General features: G+C 38.2%; 1 protein-coding gene across 1 annotated transcript in view; it reads left to right on the forward strand.

The window, feature by feature from the left end:
- The window catches only part of slc22a23.S (solute carrier family 22 member 23 S homeolog), a 92,333-nt gene extending 68,837 nt beyond the window's left edge, over nucleotides 1–23,496 (forward strand). Inside the window, exons 5-10 of the mRNA XM_018269451.2 lie at nucleotides 1,996–2,123; nucleotides 6,284–6,386; nucleotides 7,025–7,257; nucleotides 8,822–8,854; nucleotides 10,112–10,235; nucleotides 19,572–23,496. Coding sequence (XP_018124940.1) covers nucleotides 1,996–2,123; nucleotides 6,284–6,386; nucleotides 7,025–7,257; nucleotides 8,822–8,854; nucleotides 10,112–10,235; nucleotides 19,572–19,929 — 979 coding nt within the window. The 3' untranslated portion in view covers nucleotides 19,930–23,496. The remainder of the gene's footprint in view (nucleotides 1–1,995; nucleotides 2,124–6,283; nucleotides 6,387–7,024; nucleotides 7,258–8,821; nucleotides 8,855–10,111; nucleotides 10,236–19,571) is intronic.
- Nucleotides 23,497–23,901: the final 405 nt, after the last annotated feature.

The raw sequence follows: 23,901 nt of genomic DNA on the forward strand, positions 1-23,901 counted from the left end.
TACTAGAATTGGGACTATTAAGAAGGAAACCTTCATTAACTGGTTCCTCATTTGTGTAGACAGATGAAAAATATGAATTCAGAATCTCCGCTTTTCTTTTTGTTCTCATCAACCAGCTGACCCCCCTTCCTGCTTAATTTTTACTATTTACATATATTTACACATATTTACATTAAAAAATAATTTTGGATTATCTGCAATATCCTTTTCCATATCAATTTTAGCTTGCCTGATTGCCTGCTTTTTTGCATGATTTATTGGCCTCCTTGTACCTTATAAATGATTCGGCTTTCCCAGCTAACTTGAAAGCATTAAAAGCACATCTTTTCTTACCAACCTATGTCAGCCTTTCTCTTTGATAAAAATTATTTTTTTCCAGTTTGTAAGAACCCTATCAGTTATATACAGTATATTTTATAAAAGTTGCATAAATGACATATACAGTTTTTGATATATACCATAAGCACTGTGAGATAGAGGACGAAGTTAAATTAAAGCATGAACTGAATAGGGTTTTTGTTTTACAGTTGTGTACCATTCACCAGTGGGAGTCATAATAAATGCTAGCACTGTAGTTGGTCCTGCAGTGTTACTTATTGTAACACTGCAACACTATTGTATTATATGATATATACCTCTCTCTTTTTTTCCAAAATGGTTTTTGAATTTTAAACAAAACCTTTTGAAGGAGTTGTTGACCTTTGAATTAACTTTTAGTATGAAAGGTAACACTCTGTGACAATTTGCATTTGGTTTTCATTTTTTGTTATTTGTGGTTTTTGAGTTATTTAGCTTTTCTCAGCAATCTGGTTGCTAGGGTCCAAATTACCCTAGCAACCATGCATTGATTTGACTGAGACTGAAATATGAATAGAAGAAGGCAGTGTTGGACTGAAAGGACCACCGGGCCTGCAGCCTCAGGCCCCCCCCCAGTTCCCCCCCACACCCACATCGGAGCGCGCGCACACACGCATGTCCCACTTTTTAGCCCATCAGCACTTGACCGGGTTCAGGGAGGGAGTGCAGGGAGCGGATCTGTGCCGGTGAGGCCCAAAAGAGCCGGGGCCACCGGGTTTTTTCCTGATGTCCCGTCGGCCCAGTCCAACCCTGAAAGTTGAATAACAATACATTTGTAACCCCCATTTGAAAGCTGAAAATTTAGAAGAAATAATAAGAATAAAGTAATTTTATAACTATAAAAAAAGAATAAAATAAGGCCAAACAAAAACATTGCTTAGAATAAGCCATTATATAACATACTAAAAGTTTACTTAAAGGGATATTGTCATGATTTTTATGGTTTACATTTCATTTCTAAATCACACTGTTTACATTGCAAATAATCAACTGTACCATTTAAAATGTTATTCTTGAACCAGAAAATGTATTTTCTTTAGTTGTAATATTGGTGTGGAGGCAGCATTGTACCCTATTCTGAGCTTTGAGAAGGAGCCGGCACTTCAGGATTGAACTGCTTTGAGACAGTTATTGTTTCTCCTCAACTCATTGTATTTAATTATGACCCAAGTCTTGCTCCCTAGCCCCTCCTAGTGGTAGACAATAGATCCAAGCAGGAAAAAGCTGGGTTTTTAGCAATGCAAACAAATCCTTTAGCAGAGGTGTCAGGGAGCTGCCATCTGGTCACCTGCCCATTGTTCTGTTGATGGGCTGCTGGTGAATTACTGGGGGGGGGCGTAGAGGGGTTGATATCACTCTGACTTGCAGTGTAGCAGTAAAGAGTGACTGAAGTTTATCAGGATAGTTTGGGGGCACCTGGGAAATGGACATCAAGTCTAGCCCTATAAAAAAAATCGAAATTAAATCTAAAAAAATCTGTTTGATCTTTTAAAAACTGATTTAAGTGCAGAATTCTGCTGGAGTAACACTATTGAAACATGGTTTCTAGCGATTTGTATTTTCTCTATCTTACTCTCACTCACTTTCATTCACTTTCTTTCAAAGTGTAATAATCATTAATGAATAATTTACTTGCAGTATTTTCCCAGAATCCCTGAGATGGCTCATGGCCACAATGCAGTTTGAAGCTTCTAAGAAGCAAATTCTTCAAATCATTCACAGAAACAGAGTGAACATGGAAAGTGATATCAAAGGAGTAATGCCTGGTAAGAATTTTCATAATTTTCATTTTCATAAATTTCAAGCAGCAAGTAAAAACTTGTTGAATTAGAATGCCTACTAAAGCTAAATGATAGTTCGTAAAAACAAGTTAATACACATAAGGGACCTATAATCCAGATTAGGGGGGTCTTTCGGTGATTCAAGTATAAGTATATAAAAAAAAGATTGTTTTGCCTCTAATGGATTTCATGCAGCTTAATTATTAACGTACATGGTACTGCTTTATTGTTAGAGGAAAAAAGAAAATCATGAAAAAAAATGATTTGCATTAAATGGACTTTATTGGAGATATCCAGCCTGTATTCTGGAGTCTTTTCGATAATAGGTTTCTAGATAATCAATTCCATTCCTTTTAAAGTGTTAACATGTAAGCGCGTTATATTATAAAACATATAAAATAGAATTAATCCCCTTGTTGTGCTCCTAATATAACACTATTGATCAAACTCAAGGGTTTCATAAACAGGCAAAAGAAGCTAATATTATTATTATTCCAAAAGAGGGAAAAGACCCCCAGCTCTGTGAAAGCGATAGGCCAATATCCCTAATAAACATAGACTTAAAAATATACGCTAAAATAATAGCAAACAAACTGAAAAAATACTTACCGGATTTAATCCATGAGGATCAGGCTGGGTTTATACCTAAAAGGGAGGGATAATATCTATAAAATCTTATCATTATTGAAAATAGGGCAAACGGATAAATTACAACCTTCATCAATACTAATTACAACCTTCATCAATACTAATTACAACAGATGCTGAAAAAGCATTTGATAGAGTGGGATGGCCGTTTTTGGAAAAAGCACTGAGAGGTTTTGGAATAGGGGAGACCACCATAAATCGTATTTTAGCTCTATATAAAGACCCATACGCAAGAGTTAAAGTGAACGGCAAATTATCTGACCCAGTAAATATCTGCAATGGAACCAGGCAGGGATGTCCGTTATCACCACTGCTATTCGTGCTGGTGATTGAGACATTACTTTCGCATATTAGATTGGAGGCAAATATAGGGGGAATAAAGACTGGAGAGAAAGAGTATACGACAATAGCTTTTGCTGATGATATGTTAATTGTTGTCTCCAGTCCGTTGTCCTCCAAACCTTGTCTTCTAACACTTATAGAACATTTTGGAACTCTTATCAAATTTTAAGGTTAACCTTACAAAATCTCAAATTCTGAATATTAATACCCCAGAAAATACAATGGAGAGGTTAATAAAAAACTTTCCTTTTAAAAAGACAAACCACAGTATTAGATATTTGGGAGTAAATATCACTCCAAATATGTCCGATCTTTATAATAACAATTTCGTCCCTTTATTGTAATACTTCAAGAAAAGGTAAACAATTGGAACAAAATAAACCTGTCTTGGCTGGGGAGAGTACAAGCATTGAAAATGTTCTTGATGCCTAAATTGAATTACTATTTACAAGCCTTGCCAATTAGATTACCTGCCGCTTTTTTTAAGAAAATTAAATCTTTGTTCATAAAATCTGGAACGGCAAATGGGCTAGGATCCAGTACAGACAACTAATACTACCAATAGATAGAGGTGGGTTAGCTACCCCAGATGCATGGTTATATTACATTTCAGTACAGCTAACACGTATAAAACAATGGGCAGTAGAGGTTAGGAAGAAAGAGTGGGTTGTTTTAGAACATCAGTGGGCTGGGACACCGTTGTTAAATTTTCTTTGGTGTGATCCCAAATGTTTACCGGAAAGGGTGAAGGTTCACCCACTAATAGCTCCCATACTTAAGCTATGGTATAGCAATAGAATAAAAATGAATCTGTCTAAAACTCCCTTTATTCTACAACCCTTAGTGTATAACAGTTCATTCATACCCAGCTTAGAGCGTGGAGCCTTCAAGGAATGGCAAGTACTAGAGGGAAGACCCACAAGAATCAGTGACTTTCTGGAAAATAATAAAATATCATTACAAGAAATTCAAAAGAAATGGGGAAACCATGCTAGAGATACATGGAATTACTGTCAATTGAAACATTATTTATATAAATTTAAAGATGAAGAATGGGATAGAGAACTGACCAAATGGAAAAAATTTCTGGAAAGCAAAGAGATCCTTAATAAAGCAATTTCCAATATATATAAACTTTTATTATCGAATATTTTTCTGGCGAAAGATACAGCACGCAGGGAGTGGGAAAAGGAATTAAACATCAGGATCTCTCCCGTAATGTGGAATAAGATCCAGTTACTAGCTCACAAATCATCTAGATCTAGATTGCAGTCACTGTTATTCTTTCATATAACCAACAGAGGGCGCTGTGTGATATTGCAGTCACTGTTAATCTTTCATATAACCAACAGAGGGCACTGTGTGATATTGCAGTCACTGTTATTCTTCCATATAACCAACAGATGACGCTGTGTGATATTGCAGTCACTGTTATTCTTTCATATAACCAACAGAGGGTGCTGTGTGATATTGCAGTCACTGTTATTCTTTCATATAACCAACAGAGGGCGCACTGTTATTCTTTCATATAACCAACAGAGGGTGCTGTGTGATATTGCAGTCACTGTTGTTCTTTAATATAACCAACAGAGGTCGCTGTGTGATATTGCAGTCACTGTTAATCTTTCATATAACCAACAGAGGGCACTGTGTGATATTGCAGTCACTGTTATTCTTCCATATAACCAACAGATGACGCTGTGTGATATTGCAGTCACTGTTATTCTTTCATATAACCAACAGAGGGTGCTGTGTGATATTGCAGTCACTGTTATTCTTTCATATAACCAACAGAGGGCGCACTGTTATTCTTTCATATAACCAACAGAGGGTGCTGTGTGATATTGCAGTCACTGTTGTTCTTTAATATAACCAACAGAGGTCGCTGTGTGATATTGCAGTCACTGTTAATCTTTCATATAACCAACAGAGGGCACACTGTTATTCTTTCATACAACCAACAGATGGCGCTGTGTGATTTTGCAGTCACTGTTATTCTTTCATATAACCAACAGAGGGCACACTGTTATTCTTTCATATAACCAACAGACGGTGCTGTGTGATATTGCAGTCACTGTTATTCTTTCATATAACCAACAGATTGCGCTGTGTGATATTGCAGTCACTGTTATTCTTTCATATAACCAACAGAGGGCGCACTGTTATTCTTTCATATAACCAACAGAGGGCATTGTGGGATAATGCAGTCTCTCCCCAAGTGAACTGTTGGTATAGGAATGATTAAAAGTGACTGCAATCCCAGCTACTCGGGTCTGGTACCGCTGACCCGAGTATAAGCCGAGGTAGACTTTTTCAGCACATTTTGGATGCTGAAAAACTCGGCTTATACTCGGGTATATACGGTAGATGGCATCTTACACCAGCTAAGTTGAATAGGATGTTTCCTGAACTTACAGATTTATGTTGGAGATGTGGTAAAGAAAAGGGGACACATGCTCATATATGGTGTAAGTGCAAGGATTTGCATGTTTATTGGGGTTATATATTGAAAGCAATAAAAGAAGTAACGAACATTAACATGTTGGCGGAAGATGCTCTGATCCTGTTAAGCCTAGATATGGATGGTTTATTAAGGGACCCACTTACTTGCACTTACTGGACACGGCCAGGTTAGTAATTCCAAGACATTGGAAGGAGTCGGCCCCTCCCAGTTACACATTAGTCATAATAAGAGCACTAAATACTGGGAAATATGGGAACCATGGGTTAGGTTTCTAAACAAATAGGTTTAAATGGGGGGATAGGCCAAAAGAGGATCAAATGGAGGATCTTTCTGTGTATAATCATGACGTATCTGGGGGTCTGGCAAGCGAATCAGCCTGAATAACAAAATGGTAATTGTTTTGTGCAGCTTTGTATGTTAAAGCGATGGGTCGCGTGTTAAGTTTGTGAATAATGGAAGTGTTCTGCTACGAGTTAGCGCTTGTCTTATATTTTCTTAATCTACTTTGTTATATTCTCATCTACCTTTTCTCATTTTATCTATTTATATTTCTGTCACTAGACTATCTTTGTAAAATTTGTTAAATAAACAATAAAAAATAATAAAAAAAACATGTAAAAATAAATTAATAATAGTGTTGTATGTTTTTTAATTAAGGATTCAATATTAATTTTACATAAATTTGTTGCAGAACTTGAAAGAGAATTCTACACAAGGCCCAAGAAGGTGTGCATTGTAAAAGTAGTCGGGACCAGGAATCTGTGGAAGAATATACTAGTGCTCTGTGTAAACTCGTAAGTCTTTGAGTTTTTCCAGTGCCCGAAAAGATATATATATGTGTATGCTGTGTGTGTGTGTCTAATATTATATATAGTCTTTCAGCCCTTGAAAGCAGTTGGTAGTGAAAAAAGAGGTGCATGTTTTTGAGCAAGGCATCTACATTTCCATTGACCAAGGTTCAAAAGCTTGGATGTTTTCCCTGTGTCTTTGTACTTTTCCATCAGGCACTACAGTTTTTCCACATACCAAAAACATACAGTCGGGTTAATTCACTCCTGATGAAATTAACACAAGTGTTTATTTTGTGTGCATGTAATAGGGACCTCTTATTGAAAGTTAAACTGACTGATGTGACTGATAGGCAAGCCAAACAAATCACTGTCCATCAAAAAATGTTGATACAATATAAATGAAGTGCAATAATATTTTGAACTAGTACTACCACTGGAAGGTAACAAACTACCTGTGCAATTTAGACTTTTATAGGAATAAAAGCCATACTGTACTGTAACACAGTACTGGATACAGTATTTGACTATAGTGTGTGACTAAGGTTTTTGTTGAAGGGGAAAAGTATTTCTTACATTTGTCTTTCATGTATTTTGTTTTTCACTGGGCTCTAACTTTCTTTTCCCTCTGTTGGTACCTACAGACTGACTGGGTATGGAATACATCATTGTTTTGCAAAAAGTCTGATGGACCCTGAACTTAATACAAGCTTCATGCACAACTTTTATGTGAACTACTTTGCCATGGCAGGGATTGCTCTGGCATCCTGCCTGGCAATGTGTCCCGTGGTTGGCTTTCTAGGCCGAAGAGGAGGATTGCTGCTATTTATGATTTTAACTGCACTAGCATCTTTACTTCAGTTGGGCCTTCTGAATTGTAAGTTATTTAGCAAATTAACTACTATCAATAGCCTTAAAGGGATCCTGTCATCGGAAAACATGTTTTTTTTTTCCAAAACGCATCAGTTAATAGTGCTGCTCCAGCAGAATTCTGCACTGAAATCCATTTCTCAAAAGAGCAAACCGATTTTTTTATATTCAATTTTGAAATCTGACATGGGGCTAGACATTTTGTCAATTTCCCAGCTGCCCCTGTGCCTGCACTTTAGGAGAGAAATGCTTTCTGGCAGGCTGCTGTTTTTCCTTCTCAATGTAACTGAATGTGTCTCGGTGGGACATGGGTTTTTACTATTGAGTGTTGTTCTTAGATCTACCAGGCAGCTGTTATCTTGTGTTAGGGAGCTGTTATCTTGTTAGCTTCCCATTGTTCTTTTGTTTGGCTGCTGGGGGGGGAAGGGAGGGGGGTGATATCACTCCAACTTGCCGTACAGCAGTAAAGAGTGATTGAAGTTTATCAGAGCACAAGTCACATGACTTGGGGCAGCTGGGAAATTGACAATATGTCTAGCCCCATGTCAGATTTCAAAATTGAATATAAAAAAATCTGTTTGCTCTTTTGAGAAATGGATTTCAGTGCAGAATTCTGCTGGAGCAGCACTATTAACTGATTACATTTTTTTTCCCATGACAGTATCCCTTTAAGCCTTGCTAAAAATATCATCCACATATAATGACAGAAAACATATTGGCATAAACAGTTGTATCTGTTAAGGTTTTATAGCAGTGGTGTAACTATAGAGGAAGCAGACCCTGCAGTCACAGGGGGCCCAGACTGTGGGTCGGGCGGGAGTGGGTGGAGGTGGGGCAGATGCGGGACAGGAAGCAGGCGGGAGAATGGGAATCTGAATGCGCCGAGCCCCTCTGAAGATTTTTTTGCAGGTGGGCCTGACGCACTCTAGTTACATCACATTTTACAGTACCATACATGTTAACTCTTTGCAATCAACTTTCTGCTCTAGATCAGAAAAGCTGTTTGGTTGTTACAGCTTATTGCACCCATGTGGTTGTGTTAAAATGAACTGTTTAAGGTTTAGTGTACCGAGCTGTCATGTTGACTTTCAGTTTAAAAGTATTAACAACACTGTATTGGGTGAAATGTTTTGCTTTTACTTTACAATCATCGTAACTGTGAATTTATGTGTAAGATTTTTTAAATCGATGTTTTAAAGTTTTCTGCAATGAAGGTGAGAGAAAATAAGGCCAGGAGAATATAATTCTCAGCAAACAGCTTGCCCATCCCTGGAGTCTGCAGCATTCTGTTTGATATATTTATATTTTTCCATCACCCACAGAGGTCTTTGTTAAATATGAGTCACGGCTGTGTTTTGTTTGAGAGTTCCGCTCATCTTTTGCATAAATATTACTACATCATTAAGATTCTGCCTTCGGCTTTTGAATTCACGTAGGGGCACACATGCTTGGCTTTGTAAAGGAATGTAATGTTTGCTCATCATGCTGACTAGGATTCAGGCGATTAAAAAAATAAATGTATGTTAATATTCTTTTTTTTTTTCTTCTTATTTTTCACTGGCTGGCTAAAGTAATTGGAAAATACAGTCAACGTCCTGAAACAGGTATGGTTAAATTTTTTACTGTACATTGTATTGTAATGAATTTAAATGACTGATTGGTGAAATTCACATACAGGTATGGGATCAAACCCATTATCCAGAAAGCTACGAATTACGGAAAGGTTGTCTCCCATAGACTCCATTGTATCCATATAATCCAAATTTTGATTTTTTTTTCTCACTGTAATAATAAAACTACCATGTACTTGGCCCAAACTAAGATAGGATTAATCCTTATTGGAAGCAGAACCAGTCAATTGGGTTTCTTTAATGTTTACATGATTTTCTAGTAGACTTAAAGGAGAATTCAACCTTAACAATTAGACCCCCCTCCCTCCTCCCCCCAGCCTAAGTGTTACCCCGGGCAAATGCCCCTAACGTTTTACTTACCTCTCGGTGCAGAGTCAGGCATCTGCGTTCACAGGCGCAATCTTCTCTTTGGAATGAGACCAACAGAGCGGCGCATGCACAGTTGGAGCAATTTTCTGTTTCACGACAACTACACATTGCCGAAAAATTTGCCAAGCGCAGGTCTCATTTAGAAGATTTCCAAAGCGGCTGAAGATGGCGCACGTGAACTCCGATGCCTGAATCTGCACCGAGGGATAAGTAAAACATTAGGGGCATTTGCCCGGGGTAGCACTTATGCTGGGGGGAGGAGGGAGAGGGTCTATGTAGGGTAGGGAGTTAGGGATTTTTCAATGTTAGGATTGAATTCTCCTTTAATGCATGAAGATCCATGATCCGGAAATGGTATGCACGTAATCTTCAGTGAAATACCATCTCAGACAGAAAGACCAGCTCCTCCACTATACCCTTATACTGTTATATGCATAATCCTTATAGGTTTCATGCATTGATCAGTGCATGTTTTACCCTGTCAACATCTATCATGGAATTAGTGTAATATAACACATGTATGTATGTATGTATGTATGTAGGTAAACTTTTATTTATATAGTTCTACTTATATACTGTATGCAGTGCTGTACTGCAGGACAATACATTAATAGAACAAACAAGGTTCATTATAATAATAAATACAATAACATACAAAGTATAGTTACATTAAAGAGCTAAGTGTCAACTAAGAGGAAGGGGATCCCTGCCACACACAGCTTAAGATCTGAGTAATAGTGAAAAACTTTTATGGAAAAATAGGCCAACATCTCAAGAAAATGTCCTTTTATCTCATTTGGTGATCAATGCCCCATGCAATTATATGAGTTGATTGATATCAATGTCTTTCTCTATCAACAGGTTTGAGTGACATAGTGAAAAATAAGTTCAACATCATTTTCTCCATCATTGGGATGTTTTCTTCTCATGCAGTGGGGAGTCTGAGTGTATTCTTCTGTGCTGAAATCACACCTACTGTTATCAGGTACATTTTACATTTATTATTAATGAGACACATTTAGCATAGAGCTCATACTAGACAGGGGCAGATCCTGTGAACTGTATTAGTACAGCATTTTGCACCAAAATGTCCCAGCATTGTCTTCAGGGCTCAGTCACCAAATCCAGGATAAATATAATTTTCGTTTGTTTGACCTTAATATTGGATTTTGGTAATTTGTGTTATTTGGTGTTGCCAGATTAGTTAGCAGAGGTAGTTTTTATTTTGTACACGTATAAGAGGTTAAGTGATAAGCCTTTGATGTGGGATCTCATGCTAGCGAACCTGGTTTGATTCCTTTTGACCCTGGAAAAGTCACTTAAAGGAACAGTAACACCAACAACTGAAAGTGTATTAAAATAATTAAAATATAATCTACACTGGTAAAAGTTGTGTGTTTGCTTCAGAAAGACTACTATAGTTTATATTGACATGTTGCTGTGTAGTCATGGGGCATTTAATCTCCTGGTGTCCCGGCTACCTAGTGTGCCTATAATGGCTTCTGTAAAATCGCTTTGAGTACCGTGGGAGAAAAGTGCTATATAAAAAATAATTCCCTTCCTCTTTCATTCCTAGTTACAGCAGCATTTACCAATTTGGCGTGTGTGCTAAAAAAAAATCTATTTTTTTCCAACTGGGGATAAACACATTAATTAATTACTTTTCCTATTGTTTGCATGATAACTGCATAAAGTGACATTAATGAATGAATGAATTATCAGAAAGTTTAGAGTTAGGTGTCTCTGTCAGCTTGTACATTGTGCATTACTTTAAAGGCTCAAGCAATACAAATTGCAAAATGGTGTAAAAGGTTTTTTGTACACATGCTTACTGGATAGACCACAAAGATAAGCCACTAAACAGCACATTATGTTTGCTATCACTCAACTTGCAAGAAACTTAGCTAGCAAATAACTTGATAACCCACTTCACTGCAGAGGGCAAAATACAAGCCATCTGTCCCCAACCACCCTTGTAGTCTGTAATGCACTGTGAATCTGTACCAATAATAAGTATTGGTATAGTACACACAGATGTGCATGAAAGCATTGAAGGAGAACTATAGGTTCAGAAGGAAAGCTTAAAGAAAAACAAAACCCTAAACAATGTAGGTCTCTGTAAAAAGATATTGCATAAAACAGCTCATGTGTATGAATAAATTTAAATAATAATATACTTTTTTAGTAGTATGTGCCATTGGGTAATACTAATTAGAAAATTGCCATTTTAAAAAATAAGGGCATCCCCCAGGCATCGTAGAATTCACTGTGCACACAAACAAACCAAACAAACCATACAATTAACAGACAGAGTTCTGTCTTTTGCTTTCACACTTCTTCCTGTTACAGTTAGGGCTGTAGTATTTCTGGTCAGGTGATCTCTAAGGCAGCACCATGAAATGGTGGTTCAAGGCAAGACATGTAAAAGGGCAGTATATTTACTTAAATATATATATGCCAGTTTGGTAAGGTTCTTTAATATGCCACTTAATATGAACTAATCTAAAAAAAGAAACGCTTTTGCTTAAATATTCATTTTGGGGGTAAAGCTTTCCTTTAACCATCAGATATTTGCATTTAAACAGTTGACAGTATGGCCATGTTCTGATTTGTTGCTACGGTTTAGTAATTATTAGTAATTTTGTCATATGTAGAAAATAATGATTTTATTATACAAGGGTAATGACTTAAAAATGCCAACATTATAGCTATATTGCTTACAGAACATTATAAATAAAAGACTGATGACCTGACGTCACAGTATGACCATTACTGTCTAATTATGACGCAAATCTATTTTTTAAAGCACCGTTAAATCTGATCCATTGGATAAGCACTTAATCTTCTTTACTGAAACCAATGCACTTGACATGCTGATTTCTCCTATTAGCAGGTGCACAGGGGTGGCAGGTAGAGAGTATGAGAAAAACAAAACATGCATAATATTTGCTAATAGGCAAATGTGCCATGAATTTCAGGTTAGTCGACTATTGTTACATCACACATGTTAATCCTGTCTCAGTTTCAGACCCCGTGAATGGTTTCCTTTGTCTGGTTAATATTTCCAGTGAGAAAAACATCAAATCCCTGTCGTATAGCTTCTTCAAGGAATAGGTTTTAATGTAATTGAACAAAGCACAAGATTTTATAGCAACTGAGCAGTGTTTTAGCCCTTTTTTTCTCAGCAAAGTAGTTAGGTTACAATACTGTAATGTATTCATTTAGGCACGAGCAAAATGTATAGCTTTAATAAACAAATCTTTCAAATGTAACTTTGTGAGAGAAAAATCTTCAAAATCCAAATAAGAAGGAAGGTTTCCCTTGATAATAACGGTACTTTTTAACAGAAAATGGAAATATCACCAAATACGAAGGAAGTTAATACTAGGGATGCACAGAATCCAGGATTTGGTTTAGGATTCGGTCTTTTTCAGCAGGATTCGGATTTGGCCGAATCCTTCTGCCCGGCCGCACCAAATCTGAATCTTAATTTGCTTATGCAAATTAGGGGCGGGAGGGGAATCACGTGACTTTTTGTCACAAAACAAGAAAGTAAAAACGGTCTCCCCCTTCCATCCGGTATTCAAGGATTTAGGGGTTCAGCCGAATCCAAGATAATGGATTTAGTGCAACCCTAGTTAATATGTATATCTTATGGGTATGGGATCTGTATGAGATTGTTTATCCAGAATGCTCCGAATTATGGAAAGGCCATCTCCCATAGATTCCAACTTTTTAAAAATGATTTCCTTTTTCTCTTTAATAATAAAACAGTACTATGTTCATGATCCAAACTAAGATATAATGAAACAAAACTAGCCTATTGAGTTTATTTAACATTTGCATGAATTTGTGATTACGGTAAGACCTGTTATCCAAAATGCTCAGGACCTGGGGTTTTCTGGATAACTGGTCTTTCTGTAATCCCATATCTGTATTTTGTAAATCCTTTTTTTTTTTTCTAGTTCAGCAATGAAATGCATATGGTATGTCAGAACAACCCCCACCAATCCATCTCTCCCCAAATCTAAATGACTTGGCCCGAGTTGCAAAGGGTAAAACAGTTATACACTGAGCTGTTAGGCAATGTTACAAGTTTCCAAGTCTTTTATTTTCCCGTGTTTCAAGCCTGTACAAATCCTATCATTCCTATGTTTTAAGCCTGTAACTATTTTGTTAAAGATAAATCATAAAGTATTTTTTACTTGTTTGTTCAAAGAGGAATATCATAGAATTAACTCAGCATGGGTGTCCTCCTGCACGAAGCTCCACTATGCAAACTGCCTGTTAATTAAATTATAACATGCTATGATCATTTGGATATTTTTAATTATAACCAACCTGGAAGGTTAATAGAAAGGAGAAGTAAGTTCCACTATGAACAAAATATGATTTCATATTACAACTGATCCCCCTGCACGCATATGTGCCAGTAATTGTAAGACAAAGGGATTTATCAAAGGTCGAATTTTAGAGTAATGTGAATTTTTTTTAAACTCAATTCACAATTTGAATGGTATGTTCATTATGAAAAAAATGTAAATGTCTAAAATTCGATCAAATAGTCCAGACCTGTAAATTCATATCTAATTTGAATCGAGTTTTCCTCCGGAAAAAAAAAAAAACCTTGACTTTTGTAAGTCAAATTTTTTTATGCGTAACAATTTTTTTCTCCCATTGGAGTCTATGGGGGCCTCATTTTCGAAACAAAACTTGGCAAAACTTTGGCTCATCACTACTATTAACACCTTCAAATAGTCATATGAAAAAGTTTGGGAACCACCTCTTAATTTTTTGGAGTTTTGTTTATCATCGGCTGAGCTTTCAAAGTAGCCACTTTCTTTTAATATATAAAAAGCCTTATGGAAACCGTAGTATTTCAGCAGTGACATAAAGTTTATTCGATTAACAAAATTTGCAATATGCATCATAACAAAATTAGACAGGTGCATACATTTGGGCACCCCAACAGAGATATTACATCAATACTTAGTTGAGCCTCCTTTTGCAAATGTAACAGCCTCTACACGCCTCCTATAGCCTTTGATGAGTGGCTGGATTCAGGATAGCGGTGTTTTTGACCATTCGTCCATACAAAATCTCTCCAGTTCAGTTAAATTTGATAGCTACCGAGCACGGACAGCCTGCTTCAAATCATCCCAAAGATTTTCGATGATATTCAAGTGGGGGGGACTGTGATGGCCATTCCAGAATATTGTACTTCTCCCTCTGCATAAATGCCTGTAGATTTCAAAGTGTGTTTAGGGTCATTGACTTGTTGGAATATCCAACCCCTTCGTAACTTCAACTTTTTGACTGATACTTGAACATTATCCTGAAGAATTTGTTGGTATTGGGTTGAATTCATTCGACCCTCAACTTTAACAAGGGCCCCAGTTTCCGAAGTAGCCACACAGCCCCACAGCATCATGGAACCTTCACCAAATGTAACAGTAGGTAGCAGGTGTTTTTCTTGGAAAGCGGTGTTCTTCTTCCACTATGCAATGCGCTTTTTGTTAAGATTACTTTTGTCTCATCAGTCCAAAGCACTTTGACTGTAGCTTGTCTAAATGAGCTTTTTCATACAAGCAACTCTGTTTGTGGCATGAGTGCAGAAAGGACTTCTTTCTCATCACCCTGCCATACAGATGTTCTTTGTGCAAATTGTGCTGAATTTTAAAATTATGTACAGATACACCATCTGCAACAAGGTCTTTGGAGGTGACCTTTGGGTTGTCTGTAACCATTCTCACAATCAGGCCCGGACTGACAATGTGCCCGTACGGGCAATTGCCCGAGGGGCCGCTCTGTTTCTTACTAAGTGGGCCGCTCTAATGTCCGGGAGTCAACCGCCCGTGCAAATCCCCTTCCCTGCCCTTTTCCCTGACTGTGTGGAGCAGTGAAACAGACCTCTCTGCAGCCGTGCTGTCTCCTGTTATACTTCTCCTAATAATCCACTCTCTGCTGGCAAGTCTGGCAGGCTGCAGACAGCAGACATGATCAGTAGATTGCAGAGTGAGCATCAATTAGAAACGGTCTGCTGTTTGCAGCCTGCCAGCAGAGAGCTGATTATTAGGAGAAGTACAACAAGAGACAGCACGGCTGCAGAAAGGTCTGTTTCACTGCTTCACACAGTCACTGAAAAGGCAGAGGGAAGGGGACTTTCTTGGGCGTTTCTCAGAGTACTGAAAATTACAAGTTGGCAATGCAACTAAAAGGGTGTGGAGCTTGGGTGGGCTGAATTGTGAATCAGAACATTACTGTGTCTATTAAAAATCACATTTGAACATTTTGCCACCCACTCAGCTAGGAATCATGCATGTGTTAAAATGCTGGAACTGGCACTGTGTCCTTTAGGTGATTACTTATTTACTGTTCTTGATTCTCATGGAACTACACTACAGCACTTTGGGGCAAATTCACTAAGCGCCGAAGCACCGAACGCTAGCCTTAATTCGCTAGCGTTTGGCATTTTCGTTACTTCGCAAATTCACTAACGAACGCTGGTGTAGATTCGCTAGTGTTACTTCGCACCCTTACGCCTGGCGAATTTTCGCTACGGACGTAACTACGCAAATTCACTAACGCGCGCAGTGTACTGAAGGCTACCTTTTACGCTAGACTTCCTTCGCCACCTCAGACCAGGCGAAGCGCAATAGAGTAGATAGGGATTGCTTCAAAATAAGTCAAAATTTTTTCTAAGTCCCAAAAAACGCTGGCGTGTTTTCTATATTATGGGTGATAGGCTGAAAAAGACCGAAAAAATTTTGGGGCTCCCCTCCTTCCCCCCTACATTTCCTGACTCATGGCAACTTACCTATACAGTGGGCACATGTGTAGGGCAAAATAAAATTTTTATTTGATGTTTTGAAGGTTTTCTAGCCATTTGTAGTGCTGATACGTATTCCTCCATTGAAATTTAAATTTGGCGCCGTATGCAAATTAGCCTTCGCTAGCGTAACTTCGCTTCACTTAGCGAATCAACGCTAGCGCAACTTCGCAATCTTACGCTACCCCTGTGCGCAACTTCGGATTTTAGTGAATTTGCGGAGCGCTGGCGAAACTACGCCTGGCGAAGTGTGGCGAAGATGCGCCTGGCGCAACTACGAATGTTGGTGAATTTGCCCCTTAGTCTTCAGGAGTAGTTCAAACTTATAAAGATATAGCCAATGCAGCACTGCATAAAAGTAGACATTTGCCCACAATGATGTGGTGCCTAGGCGTTCATGCCCCAACAAGACCTTCAGCACATGTAGTAGTTCTACAGAATCTGGATAGGGTTGTCACCTTTCAATGAAATTTGCACCGGCCGGTGCTGGGGGCAGTAAAAAGAGGTGGGATGTGACGTCAAAGGGGGCGGGGATTGATTGCAAATGGGGCGGAGTCGCGGCGTGCATTGGATATGACATCAAAGGAGTGGGGCAAGACGTCAAAGGGGGCGGCGTGCAACTGGCCAGGCGCGGAAGAAAAGGTAGATTTTCTGCAGATTGGGGCAGGCCAAGGGCTTTAGTTAGGGATATTACAAATTTACTGGCAGCTACATTACCGGTAAATTTGTAATACCGGCCCCGGCCTTGGCGGGTGTTTTACCGGCTAGGCCGGTAAAATACCGGCCAGGTGGCAACCCTAAATCTGGATTGGGTAGCACTCACAATAAACCCACACCAGGCCAGTAAACAAAAAGTAGACTTTACTACAACAAACCTTATGTGTTCTGTGCTACGATACTCATAATCATAGCTTACAATTAAATGCCTTTTAGAGCAAAATGTGCAACTGACTCATTGATAAATACATTTCTGAAAATCCCATAGGAAAGTGTAGAAGAGTAGAAAGTGGTTGAGTTGTTTTTTCACTAGCATATTATAAGAAGCAATGTACCCCATACTGTAAAGGTAAACTATTGAATCCTTGTCAATAAATGGCAAATCAACAAAATGGTTAATAAGGACACATTAGATTTGTGTGGTGCCAGCAAAAAATATGTTACTGTACTATAATGTAATAATAATAGTTAGTTAATGACTGTAATATTTTACATTAAGTACAGTTAAGCGAGAAAGGCAGCTCTTTATGCACATAATTTTTGCAGTTTTACCCCAATATATGTGTGAATGAGTACAAAACCATTGTGTGTTTACATGTGGGCTGCTTTGATTTTTTTTGCCCGGGCTGCTTTTTACTCCCACTCCGGCCCTGCTCACAATCCTCCACATATGCCGCTCCTGTATTTTTCTTGATTTGCCAGACCTGGGTTTGACAGCAACTATGCCTATGGCCTTTTATTTCTTGATTGCATTCCTTACAGTTTAAACTGACAGTTTAACCCTCTGAGATAGCTTTTTGTAGCCTTTCCCTATACCATGATACTGAACAATCTTAGTTTTCAGATCTTTTGAGAGATGCTTTGAGGATCCCATGCTTTCACTCTTCAGAGGCGAGTCAAATAGAAGCACAACTTGCAATTGGTCACCTTAAATACCCTTTCTCATGATTGGACACACCTGCCTACGAAGTTCAAGGCTTAATGAACTAATCCAACCAATTTGGTGTTGCCAGTAATCAGTATAGAGCAGTTACATGCATTCAAATTGGCAAAATTACAAGGGTACCCAAATTTTTGCTCAGCCAGTTTTTCACATTTGATTTAATTTCATACATCTGAATACTGCGTCACTAAAAATCTTTGTTCATAAAATACCCCAGTACTAAGATGTTCCTGAGAAATGAAAGACATACCACTGTTATCTTTTTTGATGAAAGTGGAGTAAATTATTATGCAGGCTGAGAGGGGTTCCCAAACTTTTTCATAACTGTAGTTCAAGGGACCTCTGCCATTGACTCCTACATTAACTCAGCAGTAGTGAATAATGAGATATTAGAATAGTAGTGCCAATCCTTGCATCATTGAGCTTGCACTGCAACATATATGCAAATCACCAATGCAAATACACATCCACTTTGGTTACTAGAACGCAAGTTGCAATGGAGGTTCTTACTGCACTTGTATGCAGTATATATACAATATTGATGCTACTTTGAAAGCATCAATATTGTAATCAATGGGTTCAAGTGAGTTGTGTGTCAAAGTTACATGTCTAATTTCCTAAACCCACCAGCGCTCCCTGGCCTCTCAGATACAAGCTGGTCCAGTGCACAGTTAGAAGGAATCGGCAACCCTTAATGAGACACGTTAGCAAGAAGGAAACCGGCACTCAGGACTCAATGCAAGTGGGCAAACCCCTGCGTCAGATAAAGGGGCACGCCCCCGAAACATAACGTTGCAATAAACACGCAGGGCTTTGCCCGCTTGCATTGAGTCCTGAGTGCCGGTTTCCTTCTTGCTAAAGTTACATGTCTGCAATGCAGCTGTTCATTTGCAGGGTTCCTTTGTACAGGTGTAGGATCTGTTATCCAGAATGCTTGGGACCTGGGGTTTTCTGGATAACTGATCTTTCCATAATTTGGATCTTCATACCTTAGGTCTACTAGAAAATCATATAAATATTAAATAAACCCAATATGCTGGTTTTGCATCCAATAAGGATTAATTATATCTTAGTTTGGATCAAGTAATAGTTACTACTTTATTATTAGAAAAAAGGGAAATTATTTTAAAAATCTGGATTAATTTGATAAAATGGAGTCTATGGGAGATGGCCTTTCTGTAATTCGGAGCTTTCTGGATAATGGGTTTCTGGATAACGGATCCCATACCTGTATTGTACTTGTGCACACTGATGGCACATAATTGTGCTCAGTTTATCAGAGCAGGCACAACAAACGTATTGACATTGATCCCCATGAGGTCCAGTATAGGCACAAGTACATTTAAGAGCTTTGCATTGCTGAATAAGACCATTTATCCTTTATTAGTTTGAATGTGTGCCTTTCATGTTTATGGATTTACATTATAAACTGAATTGAACAGTGCAAATGGGTACAACGATGTTATTCTCCATAGACAAATAGACATAGACCATTATAATGAAGGTAGCATTGACCCCTGTTTAGAAAAGAGTGCAGCAAGCTGTGTAATACAATAGTCGACCTATCCTCAGGATTTATTTAAATAAAACAAGGTCATTTCTTTTCTTACGTGTACCTAATGAAAGAGTAATATAGCATCATATAACAAAAGGAACTCTGCAAAACTCAGCATCTTGAGCTGAATAAAATAGGCAAAAACCTGAAAACAAATGAAAAAAAGACCATACTTAAACATGACAATTAGCAATATAGCATGTTATTGTCTGTTGCAAATGCTGTGTAAGGCTGTGTTGGTTTTACTTGTATCAAATCTGAATTTTATCTGTTCCAGGGGTAGTGGTCTGGGGCTAGTCCTGGCCAGTGCTGGATTTGGAAGTCTTACAGCCCCCATTATGGAGCTTCACAATCAGAAGGGATACTTCCTTCACCATGTCATCTTTGCCTGCTGTACCCTCATCTGCATTATCTGCATTTTGCTATTGCCAGAGAGCAAGAATCAAAATCTTCCAGAGAACATCCCTGAAGGAGAACACTATACCCGCCAGCCTCTTTTATCACACAGGAAAGGGGAGCAACCACTCTTGCTAACAAACTCTGAACTTAAGGATTATGCCGGCCTACACGATTCTGTTGCCATGTTGGATGGAACATCAGAAAACACAACCATAAATGGTATTAAATCATCATAACCAAGAGACGCTCATGGAGGAGCATACCTATATTTATTTGTTTCCCCCTTTGCACAGGTCTTACAGACCAAACGTACAGTTGGATTGTCTGACATGGGGTAGAGCCTCCATAAAGCTGCTAAGCCTTAGGAAACTTCTATTAACACTCCAGGATATGAAGACTTACTGTATGTGGATTTTTTCATGATTTCTGAAATCCTGCCATTATTAATGAAAAAGTATGGCTTATTTACTTAATTTGATTTTTATACCACCGTTTAAGCACTTTTGTGTTAATATTCAATAAGCCCCACCAAACTAGGGTATTTATTGGACTCTCAAAATATTATCGAGGGCGATGAATGAAGGAGTTTTTTTCAAATTTTTCCTAAACGTGCAGAATACTAAATATTCTGCAGCCGGTGATGATGATGATACTGTTTCCAAATCAATGTCCGCCCCTTCTTTTCTCTTTATTAGGTGCAGGTTCCGATGCCCAAATTTCTTTCAGGTCAACGAGTAGCTCTAAATATGTAAATGGTGGAGTAGGAAACAAATGTAGTCCATAAACACTAAGTTATCTAAGCTCCATTGCACAGCTACTGGCTGTAGTTGCAACACCATTACTGTACAGTGAGTGACTCTTATTAACGTACACAAAGGATGGCATAAAGTGGAAAGACTAACATTATTACTTACCCATGCGCTAATGGATTTTAGATTAGATAAAGTTCAAGTTTTTGTTTTCTAGGATTGAGCAATACAGACTTACTGGGAAATGGAAAAGTCAAAACTACGCTCGGCGAAGCCTATGAGCTGCCACTCTATTCTGGTGTCATGCAGCTTTTAACAAGCGTACCTACCATTTAACCATCATGTTTCACATCTTATTGACAACTTTTAGAAAAAAAGGCTAAAAGAAATGGTTGGTAGTAATGTGCCAAATCGTGCTCACTATTGTCCTCCTGTATAAACAGAACACATCCTGCTTCAAGTCAGTTTCTTTTTTTTTATATGGAAACAGTGACAGTGGAAATATGAGCTAAGTCATTGGAATCCTATGCTGCTGACTGACATGATAGAGTACTTGGCCTATTTTGTTGTCTTTGTACGACAAAGGGAGGCACCTGCTGTCAGACTGCTGAGCTACAACTGCTACAGCCTGGTCGTAAACACCTCTGCTTTCCCAGCCTTGTGGAAAAGTGAGGGAAAAACAGAAGACATAACCCCATATAGAATAATGCAATACAGACACAGGTATGCCCATGAAAGCAGAAAATAGAACAAGGAACATCTATCTGCCCATAATTATATGCTTCTGTGTTCATATATTTACACAGGCAATAATGTACCCATATTTGTTTTAGTGCTGGGTATCTGTACCAATCTTGCCTCTAGTGCAGCCCAATGCAAGACAAGACCTTTGCAGCGCCGAATTTCTTCTGAGGGAACCCAGAGGCCGGCATCCTCAGTCTCCCCCATGGATCACGTCCATGCAAATCCTTTGTACCTACATCCCGGGGGACAGGTCGTGCATATATTTAAATAACTGGCAAACTCGCCTGTGTACCTAGTCCCTAGTGCTCTGGATGTAGGCAAGGTTTAGGTGCAGCTGGGTGGCATGTTGTCCCTTAATTTGTGCCACCTCAAGCCCGGGCCTTTGTGGACTTGCCACAAATCCGGGCCTGAACCCTTGTGTACAGGCTACAGCCATTAAGCATAATGGGAGCTGTTATTGAATTGAATCCTTAGGAAATGTTACATTTCAATGGGACATTTACAATACTGTTCTATACATAATGTGAAATAGTACACAGTGAATCTGGAACAGGCAAGTATACCCCTCTTTCTTGGATTGAAATAAAGCAGATATTTTCAAAATATTCATTGCTTAAAATAATCTTTTTCACTGCAGTTAAACAAGAAGTGTTCTTGGCTATAGATTTTATTTTGTTATTTGTCCAAGAATAAATCAGTGCCATCTGAACAGAAGACAAGCAAGTTGGAATTAAATAGGTGCTACTGATTTGGAAGTACAAAATACATATGCTGGTTGAATCCATTGTACTGACTCAGCTCTCAGTACCAAAGAAAGTTTACTCTGATTTTTCATATACCAGGAATAGAACAAGCATTTATGACAATTATGAGCTAAATAAATGGTTCCCACACCTCGCCTTTATATAAAAAAAAAAAAGCCTTGGCAACACCCAATTATCTACCCAGCATGGAACTGAAATCATAATCTTAATGAACTGTTACAATAGAGCTTTACTGTTCAGCAGCCATTAATCACAATGTGAATGGAGCTGCTGGGAAACGGTCTACTTCATTGGTACAAAACCTGTAACTTTCCAGCTGTTGGGCGATTGTATCTTTATTTCCTAACGACAGCTGGGCAACAGCAGGAAAGGGAACGGGTTGTCTGCTCATGGGAAAACTATGTGGGTAATCTACTTAATCTCATACATAAGAAATTACAGTGGGGGTCAAATGATTTGATCCTTAAAGAAAAAAAATATCCACTGTAAATATCTGTAAAACGAACAAGTTTTGCTTTGCGCAGAAACAAAGCAATCAAATCAATATACAACTGGTTTGTGATTTGGAGGGAGAAATCGTTGGGATTGTACAGACGAAAAATAAATGTTTGTATTTTATTGAATGTTACTAAATGTTGTAGAGCAAAACAATAGGGTCACCAAAATGGAAGAAGTGCCATTATTTGATCTGAGTGTTAACTGCATCACTGTTGGAGGGGCTACAGTACACTGTACAGTATCTCTTCTGGAATAGATGAGGTTATAAAGCACCTTAAGAATTGTGTGTTCAGAATTGTAGTTTGTGCTTTTGGGGAAATGCTAGTTTGTTTTCCATTGTGTAAAAAAAAAAAAAAAGCCATTCAAGCCGATTTCTGTTTTATTGAATTAATAATCGTAAATATCCTCTGTGCCGTAATTTATAAGCAATCACCAATGGATTTGTAGGCATTGTACTTGTATTTTTACCAAACCACTAGTACTGCTTATATCATTGTCCTTCATCTAGTTTCCATAATTTAACAGATTGGCCATTTCCTCCATTGTGTAGTACATTGGGGAAGAAAGATGCTACTGCAATGATGGTGGTGTGTTTCTGGAAGCCTGTACTTATGCTTTCAAGTACCAAGAGTACATGCTGGAAACTCGTACACATTGCTTTTAAAGAACCTGAGTTTTGGTGGTGCACTATAAACTGGAAGGTAATGATCTTTGGTGTACTTACTTGGTCTTGTGTTTCAGTGGGCTAAGCAGTCTCCGTAATGCTCTAGTGTTATTGTGTCTGTCTTTTTTGTTACCTGTACGTCAACAAAGGAAGGAAAGTCTTTCTTTTCAACAGTTGACTTTATCTGCCAAAATTAAGTAGGAAATTGTTTTTACTGATTTTTTTATTATTCATAAGAAGTAGTCTGGTGGTGCTCATCCATAGCACAGGCTTCAAATCAAGTTCGGAAAATGTCTTAGAAGCTTAATGTGTGCATGTCATCTGGTTGTATCTGAGCAAAATACTTTGTACTGTAAATGTACAGAAATAAAAACATAAAAACTGTCACAAGGTTTATTTTTTTTCTTGTGGTACTTGCAATTTAATTTCAAGCTCGCTCGTCAGATCACAATAAATGTGTCTAGTATGGACAAATATACAGTGACCTACTCATAAAGATGTGTTAAACCCCCCAAAAAAGCATTCCAACATTTTGCTGGCTGAATGCAAAGGATCGCCATGTAAAATCCAGTGTATTTATCTAGCAGCATATTGATTTTGGGCAACCGCAAAGTCTTGTGTGAAAAAGGCTGTGTAAATTCTGCATTGGCCATCAGTGTTTTACTGATCACTAATGGCAGACAAGCAGGACTAGCTTATAAGATCAGTCTCTTGTGTCATACACTACTTCATTTCTACAGTTTCCATGTGACTTCTATAAAAAGTCAAATTTGTGTTGACATGGGGATA

This window comes from Xenopus laevis, chromosome 6S (assembly GCF_017654675.1).
Source record: "Xenopus laevis strain J_2021 chromosome 6S, Xenopus_laevis_v10.1, whole genome shotgun sequence".
NCBI classification, from domain to species: Eukaryota; Metazoa; Chordata; class Amphibia; order Anura; family Pipidae; genus Xenopus; species Xenopus laevis.